This window comes from Eschscholzia californica, unplaced genomic scaffold (assembly GCF_041429995.1).
Source record: "Eschscholzia californica isolate CP2 unplaced genomic scaffold, dmEscCali1.0.p SCAF_4, whole genome shotgun sequence".
NCBI classification, from domain to species: Eukaryota; Viridiplantae; Streptophyta; class Magnoliopsida; order Ranunculales; family Papaveraceae; genus Eschscholzia; species Eschscholzia californica.
Genome location: NW_028238461.1, coordinates 16855311 through 16871537, shown reverse-complemented (window position 1 = coordinate 16871537; position 16227 = coordinate 16855311). Strand labels below are relative to the sequence as shown.

At 33.4% G+C, this 16227-nt stretch overlaps 2 protein-coding genes across 2 annotated transcripts in view; both read right to left on the bottom strand.

Annotated features, from left to right (window-relative positions):
* Nucleotides 1-2805: 2805 nt before the first annotated feature.
* LOC147543264 (zinc finger (C3HC4-type RING finger) family protein / BRCT domain-containing protein) overlaps nt 2806-16227 on the bottom strand; it is a 55856-nt gene continuing 42434 nt past the window's right edge. The window contains exons 2-9 of the mRNA XM_086632991.1: nt 9376-9599; nt 8980-9119; nt 8748-8881; nt 7782-7956; nt 7028-7171; nt 5429-6142; nt 4641-4823; nt 2806-3559 (exon numbers count right to left, since the gene is read on the bottom strand). Of these exons, the coding sequence (XP_086489117.1) occupies nt 3383-3559; nt 4641-4823; nt 5429-6142; nt 7028-7171; nt 7782-7956; nt 8748-8881; nt 8980-9119; nt 9376-9430 (1722 nt within the window). The 5' untranslated portion in view covers nt 9431-9599 and the 3' untranslated portion in view covers nt 2806-3382. The remainder of the gene's footprint in view (nt 3560-4640; nt 4824-5428; nt 6143-7027; nt 7172-7781; nt 7957-8747; nt 8882-8979; nt 9120-9375; nt 9600-16227) is intronic.
* On the bottom strand, nt 12301-13113 carry LOC147543267 (uncharacterized). Its single transcript, XM_086635406.1, has one exon. It carries the CDS (start codon nt 13111-13113, stop codon nt 12301-12303), a length of 813 nt encoding a protein of 270 aa, XP_086491532.1.

Sequence of the window (16227 nt, the reverse complement as noted above, 5' to 3'; positions counted from 1 at the left end):
GTGTTTAATAGATCTTTTGACATTCGGTTTTCGTTCCTTCTTCGTGTATTCGTGATTCTATTGATCTGAATAACAGGGGTATTGATATTAACAATGGTAATATGTTTATGAATTATGACTATGATTAAGGTATTGCTAAGACGACATATCTTGTTAATCTCTTCTCTCTGTCTCTCTTGTTTGTTTTCTCTTTTGGAGAGAAAGAGAATGAAGATGGTTTTTGTTAAGGTCTTCTTAAGGAGGAAGATAAACAGGTTTGAATTGTGTTGGAGAAACAACTACTCCCTCCGTCCCAATTTGTTTGACCTTTTAGGAAATCCAACTTATTTAGGATTTTCATTTATTGCTTGCTAAATAAATGTATTTTCCTAATTTACCCATAGTTACTTTAGAGTATTACAATAAATACTAATTTGGAAATAGTGTGGAACTTTATTAAAAGTAAGGGGTAGACTGGGAAATGATAATAAAATTATTAATAAATGAGTCATATTTAAAGTAAGTGAACAAATATTTTGGGACTTCCTCTAAAGGAATAAGACTCAAACAAAATGGGACGGAAGGAGTAATAGATAACAGAAATTTGAAGATAAACTGAGATCAGCCTAAAAATAGGGTTATATGTTGTTTGGGTTTTGAGGTAACTAGAAAAACGTTTTTTTAATGAACTTTAAGCTCAAATTTTGTTGTATGGATTTAGAGGTAATGAAAACTCATTGTAATTCATTTTGCACTTAAAGAAAACTCAATATAGATTCAATCTTGTATTGAGAAATGATATCTGGCCCCAACCATGAAGATGTAGCCAACCCCACCCGAATCCGACCAAGAGGGTGTTTGATTTTTGCACTTATTAAGTGATTTTCCCTTAATAAGTGCGGGCCGGCAACTTTAGGTCGTTTGTTTTTTCACTTAATAAGTGAATATCACTTGTAAGTGGGGCGAAAGTAAGTACAAAAAGTAAGCTCAAAGTTTGAGCTTATTTTTTTGCACTTACTTTCTAAGTGCTAAAAAAGACATTTTTATCCTTCTTCGAATATAATAATTACCAACATAATTATAACTAAAAAGAAAATCTTAAACAATTGATAAGTAAAAAAATCTTTTTATGACTTCATCAATGACTCTTTTCCTTCTTCACTCATCCTTCACCTGAATTTTTCTCTTAAATTTTTTTCACATCTCTTCCTTCATTAATCATGGGACCACACGAACTCCATAATGCAACGTAAGTTCATTCTCCTTCATTATTTTTAATTACTTGAGATTAATATTTTCAATACAAAGTATTCATAAACCGTAATTCTCTTGTCTCCAAACTCGCGATCATAATGAATTAGTATGAAATGCTAATATGTATATACTTTAAGGTCAAAATAGACAATTTTTTATTTTTATGAGATTTAGAATTAATATAAAAATAAAAATCAAGCACTTAGAAGTGATAGAATACAAAGTCCATAGCACTTACAAGTGATATCACTTACTAAGTGATTAAGCGATAGCACTTATAAGTGCTAAAAAATCAACATCGCCCTGTCATGGGTCCAAATTTATTCCAAATTTGTATAAATGCTATTTGACCCCAATTATGCTGATGTGGCCAACCCGCTACTCTATGGTTGTCCGTCCAATGGAGCCATCCATATCAACATAACTCATTGTGGGCCCATATTGTTGTACCATTTTTATGATAAAATGCTATCGGTCCGAATGATGTTGATGTGGAGAACCCCCCGTCTCTCTAGATGACCAACCCAATGGGGCTGGCCATATCAACATCTCTTTGTTGTGTACCGATACTAGGCGACAGATCCTTCTTGGCTTCGCCTATAAATCATGTTTTATGTGAACGAAGAACATATAAGAAATCACTAACAGAAAAAATTTAATAAAAAAAAATTGAGACATCAATTTGTCTAGGGAGATTTCTTTTGTTGTTTTTTGAGTAAAATTTCTTTGTTGTTGAGAGAGAAAAATCATGGTTTCATGGTATAGAGAAAGAATTTGGAAAGGAAATGAGAGGATTTCAATTTTAAGTCAGATGTGGAGAGTGGATTAGTTATCTCTCGCACGATTTTCTACTGTAAAGTTGAGAAAATTGGTAGAATCTAAAATGTAATCGTGGAAGAAAAAAATAGGGAGAGAAATATGTGGGTAGTAGTTTTTCTAACCAATTTAGGTTGATTTACGTAGATACCCTTCTTATTTTTTTAGTCTATTTACATAAAAAGATTTTATATCATCCGTCGGATGTGTTCCCATCCAAATCTCTAAAATAAAATAGACGTTCAGACTTATCCCCTGGATAACAATGTAATAGATTGGTATTTCAAGTTTACTCTCTTAAACCTAAACTAACGGAAGTTGCACCTTCCGTTTATGACATGATACATTGTTGAAATAAAACTATCATTTGGCTGAAATTTTGTTAGTAAAATAACATGATACTAACAATAACTTTAATTCACATTAAGCTCGTGCCCCATGGTTGTGCACCTCATCAAAATTGAAGAGGTTGTGGGTTCCATACTTGAGGAAAGTAGCTTACCTTCTCACATTATTCCATTAATAAGTAAAATCATAAAGAGTTGAATCGAAATTACATGTACTTTTTAGTTAGCAGTATCATACTAACTCTCACAGATCATTCTGTGTACTTCGGAAAGTTTAGGTTTGAGTGACTAATGTTAGTTAATGTTAAACTTGGCGGTTAGTTTAGCGGTCGTAGCCAGTTTTTGTCTGAAACTCAAAAAACATGATCATAAACTGAAAAAAAAAGCACGAAGTTACGAAGGAAGTACATTTAAAACACACAGGAAGGCTATTGCATACGATAAACTATCTCAATCTCAACTTCCAGCACACTTCTCACCTTCAAATTACTTCATACATGTTTATGTAAATGAACTCTATTTGCAGAAACTCGTCCCGATGATTGACGAGAAAAATTCTTCTGAACAATTATTATAAATTAAATGATGTTTTGATAAATCACCACAGATACAGTACAGTCGAATGACAGCCCGTCTGGACAAGAGGCTACCATTAACCTAGCTGATGAGCCTGAGTTCTTCTCGTCTTATACTTGAATGTGATGCCTATTAAGTGAATTGTATGAAGATGAAAGACTAAAGTTCGATGATTGCTGGTTACTGTTGTTTTCAGCGTGTCTGAATTTCTTCTGCTTCTTTCTTTCCATAAACTCTTAACAGATTGATAATGGAAGAACAAGGAAGATAGATCTCCGAGTTTTTCTAACCAGGATAATCAGTCAAGCATTACATACTGCAAATTCCTCGGTCTTCAAGAAATCTTATTTTAGCTTCGTAGTTGTATAATTTGTCAAATGTGTAAACGGAAATTTTATTCTATACCTACATCAATGGAGGCGTTGATACAACATTCGAAGACCTCTGCAATTGATGCATGTCCAAGGAAATAAAGGAGGGTCTAGGCAGTAGGAATGGATCCAACGATTATGGCAGAATTGACAACTCTCAAGAAGATCCTCGGGCTCCCTTGAACGACATTCACAACAAACGGATCCTCCAGAAATCTGGAACACCAAAAATTGAAAAATAATTAGACATTGAAAAATGTATTTAAGAAATATAACCCCTTTATTGTTCTATACAGCATCCAGTTAAATAAGATTGGACCAGAGATCACTGACCAGCACCCAAAAGTAATACTAATAAAGAATGGAACCGTTTGCAACCGAGGGAAAGAAAAACAAGACGAGAAAGAGAAGATAAGACGCAAACTGAGAACCATCATAAGAGTTAATTATTGATATGTGGAATATATCCATCATGGTGAACTTGTCCGATAACAGAGAACTTTACAGTTTAATGTTTCAATGAAAAACAAAGAAAAAGTATGATAACAAAAATACGAGTACAAAGATATTTATAACAAAAAATACGAGTAAAAAGACATTTATGTATTTCAGACTTCACACAGATATATCCAACCTTGGAAAGTGTAAAGATCCTCGTTCCACAAAAGATTAGTAAAGTTCCTTCAAACGTTTTATAGCATATTAGTGCTGCATAGTGATTTCACTCTATCTCTCTCTCTCTCTCTTTGATTTCTTCAATTGTTATACACATTTAAAGATTTCCTAGTTGAGTTCATATTATGACATTAACCTTCCTTTTAGCAGTAGCAAGGATCGTACTAGTGCCTGAAGTTTTCAGTTTTTCTCTGGAAGCAAATTAAGGTTTTAGACTACAATTTCATGTATGTTATGTATTACTCCACGTGTTTACTTTTGAACCCTATAACATACATTTGATAACACCCATATAATTTGTATATACTTGATGTCTTGATCCGTCTTGAACAATACTGGTTGATTGAAAAGGTAAAAGAGAAAACTTCACCTACAGAGGACCTACTAATTAAGACAAGAAGACATATATTTGATCCACCATACTCACTTTTTGTTCATGGCTTCATGCATGTATATATGTGGAGGTTACAGAAATAGGCAGATAAAATGTTTTCTGGAAGTACAACATAAAACTGTTACATGTTATCACTTCATGCCAGAGGAAGTAAAGACCGCACATCCATATGTCATAAATATGTAATACGAAACAAAATCAACCCATACAGAAAGCATATGTATATACCTGTGCTCCAGAGCCAGAAAAGCCCCAATCAGGTAGCACAAAAATATCTCTTGCTGTTGATGAAGCATATGGAATAGTCTGTGAGTATATCTTCTGATCAGAAGAGGCAGCATCATCCACCTTTGTGATGCTTGTAAAACTAGCCTTGCACAAAGGACACGTCGAAACCTTTCTTTCTGATGCCTGCATGCAACATCCGAGTTCATACAATCGACAAAATTCGATCAACTGCAGTGGAAAAGCCTTAACATACAGGAGAAAAAGCTAGTAATGGACAAGTTACAATTATTGAATAGTTGCCCGGCATTAAGGATAAGAACAAAAGCTCTATATAGTAGTATGCTCCATTTTACCAGTGCTAGTAAATGAAATTAGAGAGGTTAAAACCTATCTTTACATATTAATGGATAAGTATATTATTTGAACTTTGAACTGGGACTAGTTTAGCCTTCTAATTGTGTACATTTTAGAGGAATAATTTCAAATCATTAGCTGGGCTGCCGCATCAGAAGAAATAAATTCTAGTTTAAGTAGCTTCCTATTTGTCATCCTGAGTCCTTGATCTAAACCTAAAGCACGTCAAAGTTTCACCAACTTAGGAACAGTTAGCTCATTTGAGAAATATATTATCCATGATTTGTGTTCCTTGAGAAGTGATAAAAGTTACCTGATGAGACAAATACTATAAATTTTAACATTTGAACCAAGAAAACTGGAAGCATTAGGTTTGCCTAAGTGAGTTATTACTTCTATAAAAGGAAGAATAGTGAAAACTGAAAATTGCATACCATATGATCAGCCCAGTCCTGAATGCATGAATAACAGAATCGATGTCCGCATGATAATACGCCCCTTGTGGAACTAAAATCTGTCCAACATATTACACATGATAGTTCTGTTGAAGTAGGGAAGTTTTCTAATTCTCCAGAGACATCGACATCTTTGTTCACTCTATCGACATCCTCAAAATCAGAAAATCTAGGTGGTGGCATCCTTTCTTGAGAAGACTGCACGTTATCACTCCATAAATTTGAACCATTAAGAGCAGTCACATTATTTAAGTTGCTCATGTCTTCAACATCAACCAGGTCTTCGTTCCTATTTCCTCTACTGGAGAATCCATCCTGCAAAGTTGATCCTCGGGGTACATTCACATTTCTCAATCCATTTAAATCGTTAAATGCTGCATCAATGCTCTGTTGGTTACTGCGAATTGGGGAATATTCTTGCTCACTATCCAATATTGTTATTGAATCATCACTAGAAGCATCCAAACCATTAGATGTAGAAGTACTGGTGCGAACTTTATCACAACGTTCAGTACGGCGATAATGCTGCCTGCTTTTATCATAAGCAGACTCATAGTTGCCCCTGACTGCATTCTTCTTCACAAGTCGTCGACTTTTGCGAGGAGGTTTAACTTCACTTCTGTTTCCAGTAGCAACCAAGATACTTTTGTTTTTCCCAGAAGAAGAGGTTGCATAAGAACTAGATTCCCCGTGCTAAGAAGAGCACAAGTGCAGAAGTGGAGTATATTAGCAATCAAGCAACAATCTTCATGTTTCAATTGTGGAAAGAAGAAAAAACATAATTATTCAAAGCAGAAAAGAAATTAAGTTATTAAATTGAATACTTGAAAGAAAACTAAGCGCAAAAGGGATCTGATAATTAGGATAGCACAGAGTCAATACATAAGGAGAAAGAAGTTCTAAGCAGTAAGAGGAAAAAGCACTATGGATGTAACCTCTAAGAATTTCTCACTTTAGTTATCACTTATCAGTCTAAATACTTAAGGAAATAAAGACTTTAATGACTTCAAACAGAATAACAACCAGATGTGGGCTGTTGCACTTCTGTCAGGATTGCCTACAGCTCTGTGTCCTAGTGGTGACTCTTACATAATCAGGTGGCTCATGCCATATAGAAAGTCAGTACATCCCATTTTAAACTAAGAAAATAACACATGAATTAGGTTAATTAATAAGGACTTCCTAGAATGTGTAGTTTACTAACCTTATTTTCTACTTCGATCATAATCACTGAATTTTATCTCATTTTTAACCTAAAAACTCCGTTCACCTCAAAATATATGTAATTTTTTTATAAAGTAGTAAGAAAATCTCCCATTGGGGGAGGAAATGCTGCTTAATTTTTTTATAAAGTAGTAAGAAAATCTCCCATCTATGGGGGAGGAAATGCTGCTTTCTGTTAGGAAGCCAACTGCAACATACGAAATTGCACTCTGAATTATGATTTGGCGTCCTTCAGTGAGCTTTTAACTTCAAACACTTATACAAATAAATAATCACTACATCCAATATCTCAGCAACGTAGCATTAGACACTAGCAACATCGGGAGGGAGCAGATAAAGATAAGACTGAAGTACCTGTTTTCTTACTCCTCTAGAGGAAGGATGCTCCAGGAAAAAGTCTTTGATGCTCAATCTGACGTCCTTTGAGTTTCTCAGGTTAACGGTTTTCTTGCTTTTACGAGAATTTCTGTTCTCCTTCCCCGGATCAGGAATTAAGTTCTGCAGATTGCAGATTGCAAATTGATAAGAATATGGAGTTGAAGGGGATCATCTAATAACTCAGTAAGAAGTACTAAATTCAACAAGCTCAGGATCTTTTTTAAGAGTTTCAACATGAACAAACATGCTCCCAGATAAGCCTGTGCTTGCAGGAAAGAAGGATATACGAACAAGTAAAAGAACAAATCACGCTGAAAACTGTAATATGAGCAATATAAAAGGAAGTATATTTTACGCCAGCAAATCAGAATTTGTACAAGAAAGAGCGTTCACATATGAAGAATATTGTTTTCAAAGAAATTAGAAAACATTTTAGCAATATTGTTTTCCAAAGACACAAGCACTTAGAGAACTAGGGTTAGTCCCTTTTCTTTTTGAATTGGTAATGGTATACATATAGTCAGTTAATGTGAAATCAGCTTTTTCAAAAGGTCAAAGAAAGTAGAGTTAGTCCAAGACCTCCATGTACAAAGTCTAAGTTAGAAAGCTTGAGGTACTACGCTATTTCAGCAACTTATGTACATGGAAGCGGAAGTCTAAATAATCCCAAAAGAAATGAAATGCAACATAGAACTCAAGTATCAACAAACTAGGTTAGGTATAGCATTACCTCGGTTAACAAATGCAAACTAGGATTTGGAGACTCTTTATTGATCTCTATTGACCTGGCGTTGTTACATAAATTTGACCTATCGTAAATCAAAGAATCATTATCTTTTGTTGTAAAACTCTCGTTTGGAAGAGTTAATGGTGTTTCCCATAATAAAGGCCCTATCCGCTTCCCACTGCAAACATCATAAATACTAGAAGAATTAGCAATGAGATTTAGCAGATAAATTATCACAAGTGCGTTCAACCACTGAGTTCTCAACACCAACTGAGCGTAAACCACATTTTTCACATAGTTTTGATTTCAAGAAGAAAACAGTCACTTTTTTTTTTTCTGGAAACAGAAATATTCGAACCATGGTCTCTCCAGTCCAGTGGAGAGAGTGAGAGACATGCATGTTACTAACTACCACTCAATCAAACTGAGCTTGAAGAAACATAGTCACTGTTCTAGACAATATAAGTATATAACCATATAGTCCTGAATAAATCACATCTCTATCAAAACAAAGTCTCCAACTCATCCTCTAAAATTGTTCTATAAAAGGCGGCGAGAAGTTTTATTAAGGTGATAAACTATCAATGTCACTACAGAAGCCTACATGCTGGCAAATGCAAACTTGTTCTTGTCATAACGTTTCCTTATCTTCACCATTTAATGACAAAGTGGCTCTAATCATTCATTCTACTAACTGACTGACATTCTGACAATGTAAAGGTACAGAAGAACACTATTTGCTAGACCCATGAATTAAAACCACACAGAGAAACAAATTAAAATCAAAACGAAATAATACGTACTCCAATTAAATAGAAACAATATGTTGTCTGAATAGGAATAACAATACATAGTCGAATACTCAAATTATATAGAAACAAGAGATATGTATTTGAGATATGGTAAACACCTAAGTATAAATGAAATTTTAGATCGTCTAAATAGACAGTAAGATATAACTGTTCCCACCTCTGCAAGAGATATGGATGTTCAGGAAGACGTTTGCCTTCTTTTGCACAGTCCTCAAACCAACGATGGCTAACAATCATAGTACCAAACTCTCTAGCCAATAAAAATTTCCTTCCTTCCAATTCCCAGCAAACCTAATTAAGAAAATAACAATAATCAGTCACTCTATCTAATAAGGAAGCTAAGAATAATCAAATAACCTAATTCCAATGACCTAGAAATCAAAACTAACCAAATGCGTGGTCGATTTCGTCATTGCCCCAACATAATTAGCACCAGTATGATTAATAAGCTTGATAAGCTTAAATCTTTCTGAACCATGGTAGCCGGTGACAGTAGCAACAACCGATTCCATCCCTCTAATGCCACAATCTACACACGAAACAAAGATTATAGCTCGATTTTAAGACCCAATTTAAGAAAACCTGACAATCTAAAACTGCAGACACAAGATCCGTTCATATAAAAAAGAAAATCTCCAAGTTGAAACTTGAAACCCTAGTTTCAAATTCTTTTTCAGTGACTCGTTTTAGAGAAATTGGAATGATAAATTTTTTGAAGTTTCTTCTGGGTTGTGAAGAAGCTACAAGGGGGATCTAGAGAGAAGAAATTGTGAAGGGTTGATTACCTCTAGATCCGCTGCTATGGAGTCTTGATTTGGATCTTCTGTGCTCGTTTTCCATTGCTGGAGGTCTTTTTTTTGCCGGGAAAGTGAAAATTTTTAAATGTTGCGAAACGAAATGTCTTCCCAATAATGTCGGGGCACGTTTGGATCCAATGGATGTGGAATCCAATATTTATTAGAAGTTCAAAAGTTGGGGAAAATTTGGTGCAAGATCCACCCTTAAAGATCTATATGTTTTCAGTCTTCTATTTAAAATGCCTAAAACACCTTCTGTCATTTGATATATGTGGTAGTTTATATAATGCATCTAGTAGTTTGTATAATGCATCTAACCGTTTGTACAATGCATTTTTAAATTTGTAATCCATTTTAGTCTATTGATTTAGGTTCTTAGCATCTGAAAAATTAGGTTACGGACTATGTATAAATGACTTTGCATGAATCTATGCATTTCTAATTCAATGTTGGTATGTTATATCCGGTAGTTTGTAGAATGTATTTTTAAGTGTGTAATTGTATCTAGTATATTGTATGGAGCTTAAAGAGCATACATTGTATGTAATGTATGGTACAACTTATACAATGCAACAATAGTGGATAAAACAAGAAGCTTCAGGAACATATATTGTATTATTGATCTTTAGAGATTCTGAAAAATGTACAAACTTTATATCATTAGACAGTTAGAATATACATTCTGCAAAATGTACAAACTATGTGAATAATGTACAATAATTCTGAAAAATGCATGGAGAATCATAAGTAATGCTTGAAAAACATGACAAGTAATGTAAGGTACAACTTATACAATGTTACAGTAATGGTTAAATTATAAAATACAAATGAAGTATACATTGTATGTGATGTATGGTACAACTAATACGATGCGATAATAATGGTTAAGATATAAAAGAAGCGTGAAGAAAATACATTATATTATCATTCCTTAGACATTCTGAAAAATGTATATATAGTAAGACAATTAGAACACACATTCTGAAAAATGTACAAACTATTTTAATAATGTACTATAATTCTAAAAAATGTATGCAAAATTATATATATAGATAGGGGTAAAGTTGGAAGACATAAAAAAAAAAATTGAGATGGGATTTGGTGCATTGGGATCCATTTTTTGGACTAGATGTGGCTTTATAATTTGTTTTGGCCTTTTGATTCATTTTGGGAGATGGGTGAACTATTAGTACTATTAAGGCCTTGTTTTTAGACCTCTGACCCATTTTTTCTATTTATTAAAGGTCGTTGATTTGGAGAAATAAAAATATTATCCGGGGCGAAAATTTTTAAAGGGAAGATGTGAAATTCGGAAATTTTACCGGGGAAATAAATTTTAAAGCGAAATAAAACATTTCTTATTCTTCAATTATGGCCACCACTACCATCTCTATATCTTGTTTTCTCTCTCACTGTCTATCTCTCCTTTTCATTGTACATCTCCCTCTCTCTCTCACACTTTTTTTTCCTCTCTCTCTCTCTCTCTGACACACATAGTCTATATATCTATCTCTCTCACAGTCTATCTTTATTGTCTCCTTAAGATTGTTTGAAGGAGCTTGAAGAGTGTCTCCTCAAGATTGTCATTTGAATGGTATTACACATTTGTTAAGAATCACTAGTTTTATCTTTATTGTCTTACTAGTTTGATTGTTATAGTCAACTTTCGATTCAACTAATAAAGTTTCTTATAACTTCTTATCTTGTAGGGATCATCCTGGTCTGGGATCTTAGGAGAGACAATCATTAACCTAGTGGAATATGCAAGTTCCGAGGCTTATATTCCTATTTTACAGTCATTGAAGAACTGCAATCATGGAACAACTATTCAAGTAAGCCATCTCAATTCTCTATCTCTTTATGCTTTTTTTGTAATAATGAAGAACAATTATAATTTGTTATTGTAGTATGTTGTTGCTTCTATTACCTCGTTTATTCCTGATTTCATAACACATGCACATATGTTTCTAGTCTAGACCCATAATTCTACACTACTACTCGGTCAATGACATGAATGTTTCTGATCATTTGTCGGATTTGGTGATCAGAAAAAGATATATGAAAGAAAAAATATTTGAAAATAAAAAATTAAGTTCGTCGCCAATGGCAGTTTACCGACGACCCTTGCCGGTATGGAGAAGAAATGGTGAACAAATTTTTTTCCCTATAACAATTAGAAAATATATTGGTCAACTAAAGTTTGATCAGTTTTTTATAAAGTCTTTGCACCCCAGATAGTTTTCTTATTTCCCCAAATCAGTGGCCTTATTAAAGGGTATTAGGATGCTTAATGATTGAGGATGTTTTAGAATCAGGTCAATTCATTAGTCTTGATGTATCTTTGTATTATCTTTTCGTGATGTATTATTAATGTCTTGTAACGTTGCCTCTTTTAGTTCATTTCTAAGGGCTTAGCCAGGATTTGAAACTATATAGGACTAGTCTAAAATATCTATAACTAAATTTCTTCTTAAGGTAAATATATAATCGCCGAAAGTAACACGTAAAGGCGATTTTTTGTGCCAAAGTGAAGTTTTGCATCATTATTGTCACAAACCACATATGTAATTACCTAAATTAAAGTTTAACGGTAGATCATTTCGAAACATGAAAAGCAAGAGCATACCTATTAAGAATGACGAAAATTATCTGTTGCAATTATATTTGTTACTTTTTCCAAAAGACTACCTACCAAAAGAAACATTTTGAAATATATCATATAGCAATAATTTATCTATACGATACGATAGTCCATTGGATTAAAAAGTTCACAAAAGAGTAAACAAGATCAAAGTAATATTTCATTTCATTGTGTATGTATTACCACATTTAACATATAAAAAAAGGGTATATCGCAAAAAAAAACAAAAGATGTACAAAACATCGAAACCCATCAAAATGACATTAACTATACTACTTGAGTTGATCCCTATGATACTTCAACCCATAGAATTCATCAATTATTGAGTCAAAATCGATTGTTTCGATTATTTCTTTCTCAATGTGTATAATCATGCAATCTCTCAGGAAATCATCTTCCATTTTGTTACGAAGTGTTGTTTTGACAAGTTTCATTGTTGAAAATTCTCTCTGAGTAGTTGTCATAAAAACTGGTAAAGTTAACACCAAACAAATCAATCTATAAACCAGACAATAAGACTTTGACTTTTTTGTTTCAACCAATTTCTTGCACAACTCTGATATCTTAGACAAATTTTGAAATTTTGGATGGTAAAACACATCATGCTGCTCATAATGTAACAATTGACATATCAAACCAATTATGTCTTGATTACTAACATCTTCTGGATAATACTTTTCAGCAAAAAGGCAAATGCCATCAATCTTACGCGACCTAAAAGCATCTGTACGATCTAAGGTTGAACTAAGCATAAGAAGTTCGATTGTTTCATCAGTAAACCTCGTATTCAACTCTTCTAACTGAAAATCGTTGGCACCATTGAATAAATCTATATGGTAATGATGTGTCATTGCGATACTGTCTTGTTCCAGACAAGAACGAAGTGAACCTACTACATAAGGAACACTCATATCTTTCTTACAAAATACTTCGACCTGTTCTATGAAAGCATCCCAACCATCTTGTCTCAACTCCTTAAAAATTGATTTTGTACTTTTTACAAGACTCATTGCATTGACAATATCTTGAGATTTTCGCTGAAGAGATTGACAAAGCAAATCAGTGATCTCAATAATCTTACACATCAAGTGTATTATAAAAACGGATTGAAACGATGTCACTGTTTTTGTCTCTTTTAATTCAATCTCAATTTCGGTTTTTCTCTCCCTTAGTCAAAATATCTCAATCGAATCTTCTCTCTAAAATAATACCGCTGGAAAATCTCTCTCATATTTCTAGCAGAGAAAGATATCATTCCATATCTCCCTCTTTCGTTTTTTTCTTTCCGTCTTCTGTTAAGAAAAGAAATCTCCTCAGAAAATATCCAGCTATTTCCTTTCAAAATAAAGAACAATTTATTTCTTTCTCTACTGTGTTTAGAGAAGATAAAGATGTGATCAAGATATATAAGAAAGAATCGGATTTCCCAAATTAATGGGGAATCACCCAATCTCGGGTAAAGGCAGGGTCGTTAAGTGAGATATATAGATATGGTGCATCGTGGGTGACTATAATAAGTTGTGACACAACCTGAGATGCAGCCTTGTGTTCGGATTGAAGCTGGCCCGTTCAATCAAATAGATAAGCTCGGGTACACGGTCAAACCATGCTATCGACCGCACTTAATCCTTGCGGCCATCTGATTTGGTTTCTTCTTGCGCTCCACGTGTTGCTGAAAGATCTATCTTGACCTGATTTTGACTAGCTATAATTCTCCCATCTGAACTCCGATTGGACTCTCGTTTTCGTCGTTGGGTTCGTCTTGGACTCTACTTTAGCTAATTCACTAGACTAGCATAATCACCAAATGTCCAAAACACCCTTAGTATGTCTTTCTCCCAATCTTATCTATTTTTCGCGCTCAATTCCGCAGAAGACACCTGGACAGGGGAAACAAACAATTCATCAGAGTAACTGCTCGAAATGGACTAACTAGCCCGAGTTAAGAAATTCAGATGAGACATTTTCATCACACTGCAATGGACAAGCCCTCGGTTTCTCCATGTAAAGAGTTATTTGGTGCGGTTACCTACTTGGTTTAACTCTTTCCACGTCTCAAGCTCATCATCTTCTAACAACCTCGCAATTTCATTAACTCGAAGAGATTTTAATTCATCTTGTCATGGAGGTGAAGCACGAAAAAAATTAACGATTGCATTCAATGTTGAATAAAGTCGTCAAATAGTAGTTATGTCTTTACGTGCTCCAACTAGTGCTAGTTGTAATCTATGGGCAAAGCAATGCACATAGTATGCATAGGGACGATCTCTAAGAAATAATGCGTGCTCATGTAAAACTCCACGCATATTTCTAGCACCATCATACCCTTGACCTCGCATATTTTTCGTATGAAGGTCGTTACGAATAAAGACATCAGTTATTGCTTACTTGAGAGTCCAAGAGGTGGTATTTTCACATGTAAAATATAAAAAAATCTTTCTTTGATAGATCCGCCATCATCATTAAATCGCAAGACAATAGCCATTTGCCCCTTGTGAATCATCTTGTGCTACGTCAACAAGAATGCAGAACTTTGATGAGTCTTGTTTCTTACTTTGTTAGCAAAGATTGATAATATAATTTTTATATTTTCACACAATCTCACTCTTGTTTTATACTTCAATATTTGTGAATCTTGATTTGTGTAGCATTAATTTTCCCCAAATAACTTTACTAATCACATAAATTAAAGATTGAAGAAAATGCATACACTTAAATTTTATGGTTATGGTTTCTTTGATACGTAGGTTTATTTACGAAGTTTATGAATTTATGTGAGTATATAGGTCATGTGTATATGCATTTATAGATGTTACTAGGTCTTTTCTTTTTATTTTGAATATTTCTAAAGAAAAAAAGTGCACAACTATTTTTATGGGCATCACACATTTTTTTACTAACGAAAGCTTACTAACGTTATGAGTTGTTAAGACGCCTTTGTTTTTTAGATGGTAAAGTTAGTCAAACTTAGTCTATGCCCTAGACTAAAAAAAGAACACTTTCATGTCTCAAACTCAACACTCGGTATTTATGTTTGCCTTATTCGCGAAATAACTCTTATTACTTACATTACAACGAAAGTAATGTAATTAATAATAAGTTGAATAGGTTTGTATTTTATTAGATATAACTTAGAGATCTTAAACTATTTTTTCGACAATCGTTACATGTACTACCCATTCTGACGTCAACGCCGAATTAAAGAAAAGAACTAATCAAAATTATATTATAAAAAGAATATATAAAATCTAAATAAATATATTGTTAAAACTGTGTTTACTAACTAGTTGAAAGTGTTTTTTAACACCTAAATCTTTACTAATCTATAGCGTTCTTTGTTAATTTCTTTTGTTAGTAATAATTATAACGCCTAAATATTTTCTGCTCAAGGGAGTACGAAGATGTAATATTTCTTGCACGTAGGTCAAGATCTTGAAAGATAATCTTATCTTCAGCAACAGTGTGATACTTGTAAGCAACTTTAAGTTATCGAAATTCACGAAGCAAATCAAGTAACAAATCACGTACATGGGATTGAATATTCAAACAAGACGAAGTAAGTCGATGAAGATTTGCAAGTTCCGTACGAAAAACTTTGTAAAGGCAAACGAATAGAAGAAACAGAGCATCGATTAGTCGAATACTAGCAAAAACACCTTTTTTTCCGATCATGTCTTTTTTTGACGGACATTTTGAAAAATTGTCACCGTTTATTTCGCCTCCTCACAACCATCATTTAGCATCTTCTCTTTAACTCTCTTCCATCCCTCTATCTCTCTCCTTTCAACTTCTTCTCGTAGAAAGCAAACCCAACATGTATTAAGGTTTTTGTTTATTTGAATTGTTTTTCCCTCTTTGGTATTTGATGAAGACATATAACCTAATTTTTTTAAAGATGAAAATTCTATTAACTCTGTCAATGTAAAGATGAATTATTTATCTTACTTAGTGTTTTATGCTAGTAAAACGAACTTAAATCACTGAATACGAATGTTGTACAAAATACTTAATAAGAAAATATTTACATTTTCTAGTAAGGATATTAAAATATTTACTACTATAAAGATTAATTAAAAATATTTACTTTAATACAAGAATATTTAATTGACATTAAAAACGAATATATCTTAATTTAGAAAAATAATTTATTACAAATATTTTCAGCTTGATGTGAATGTCGAAACAGAACAAATTACATG

Coding starts and splice junctions, on each gene's coding strand:
- LOC147543267 (XM_086635406.1), bottom strand. CDS start 13,113: ATGTGTAAGATTATTGAGATCACTGATTTGCTTTGTCAATCTCTTCAG.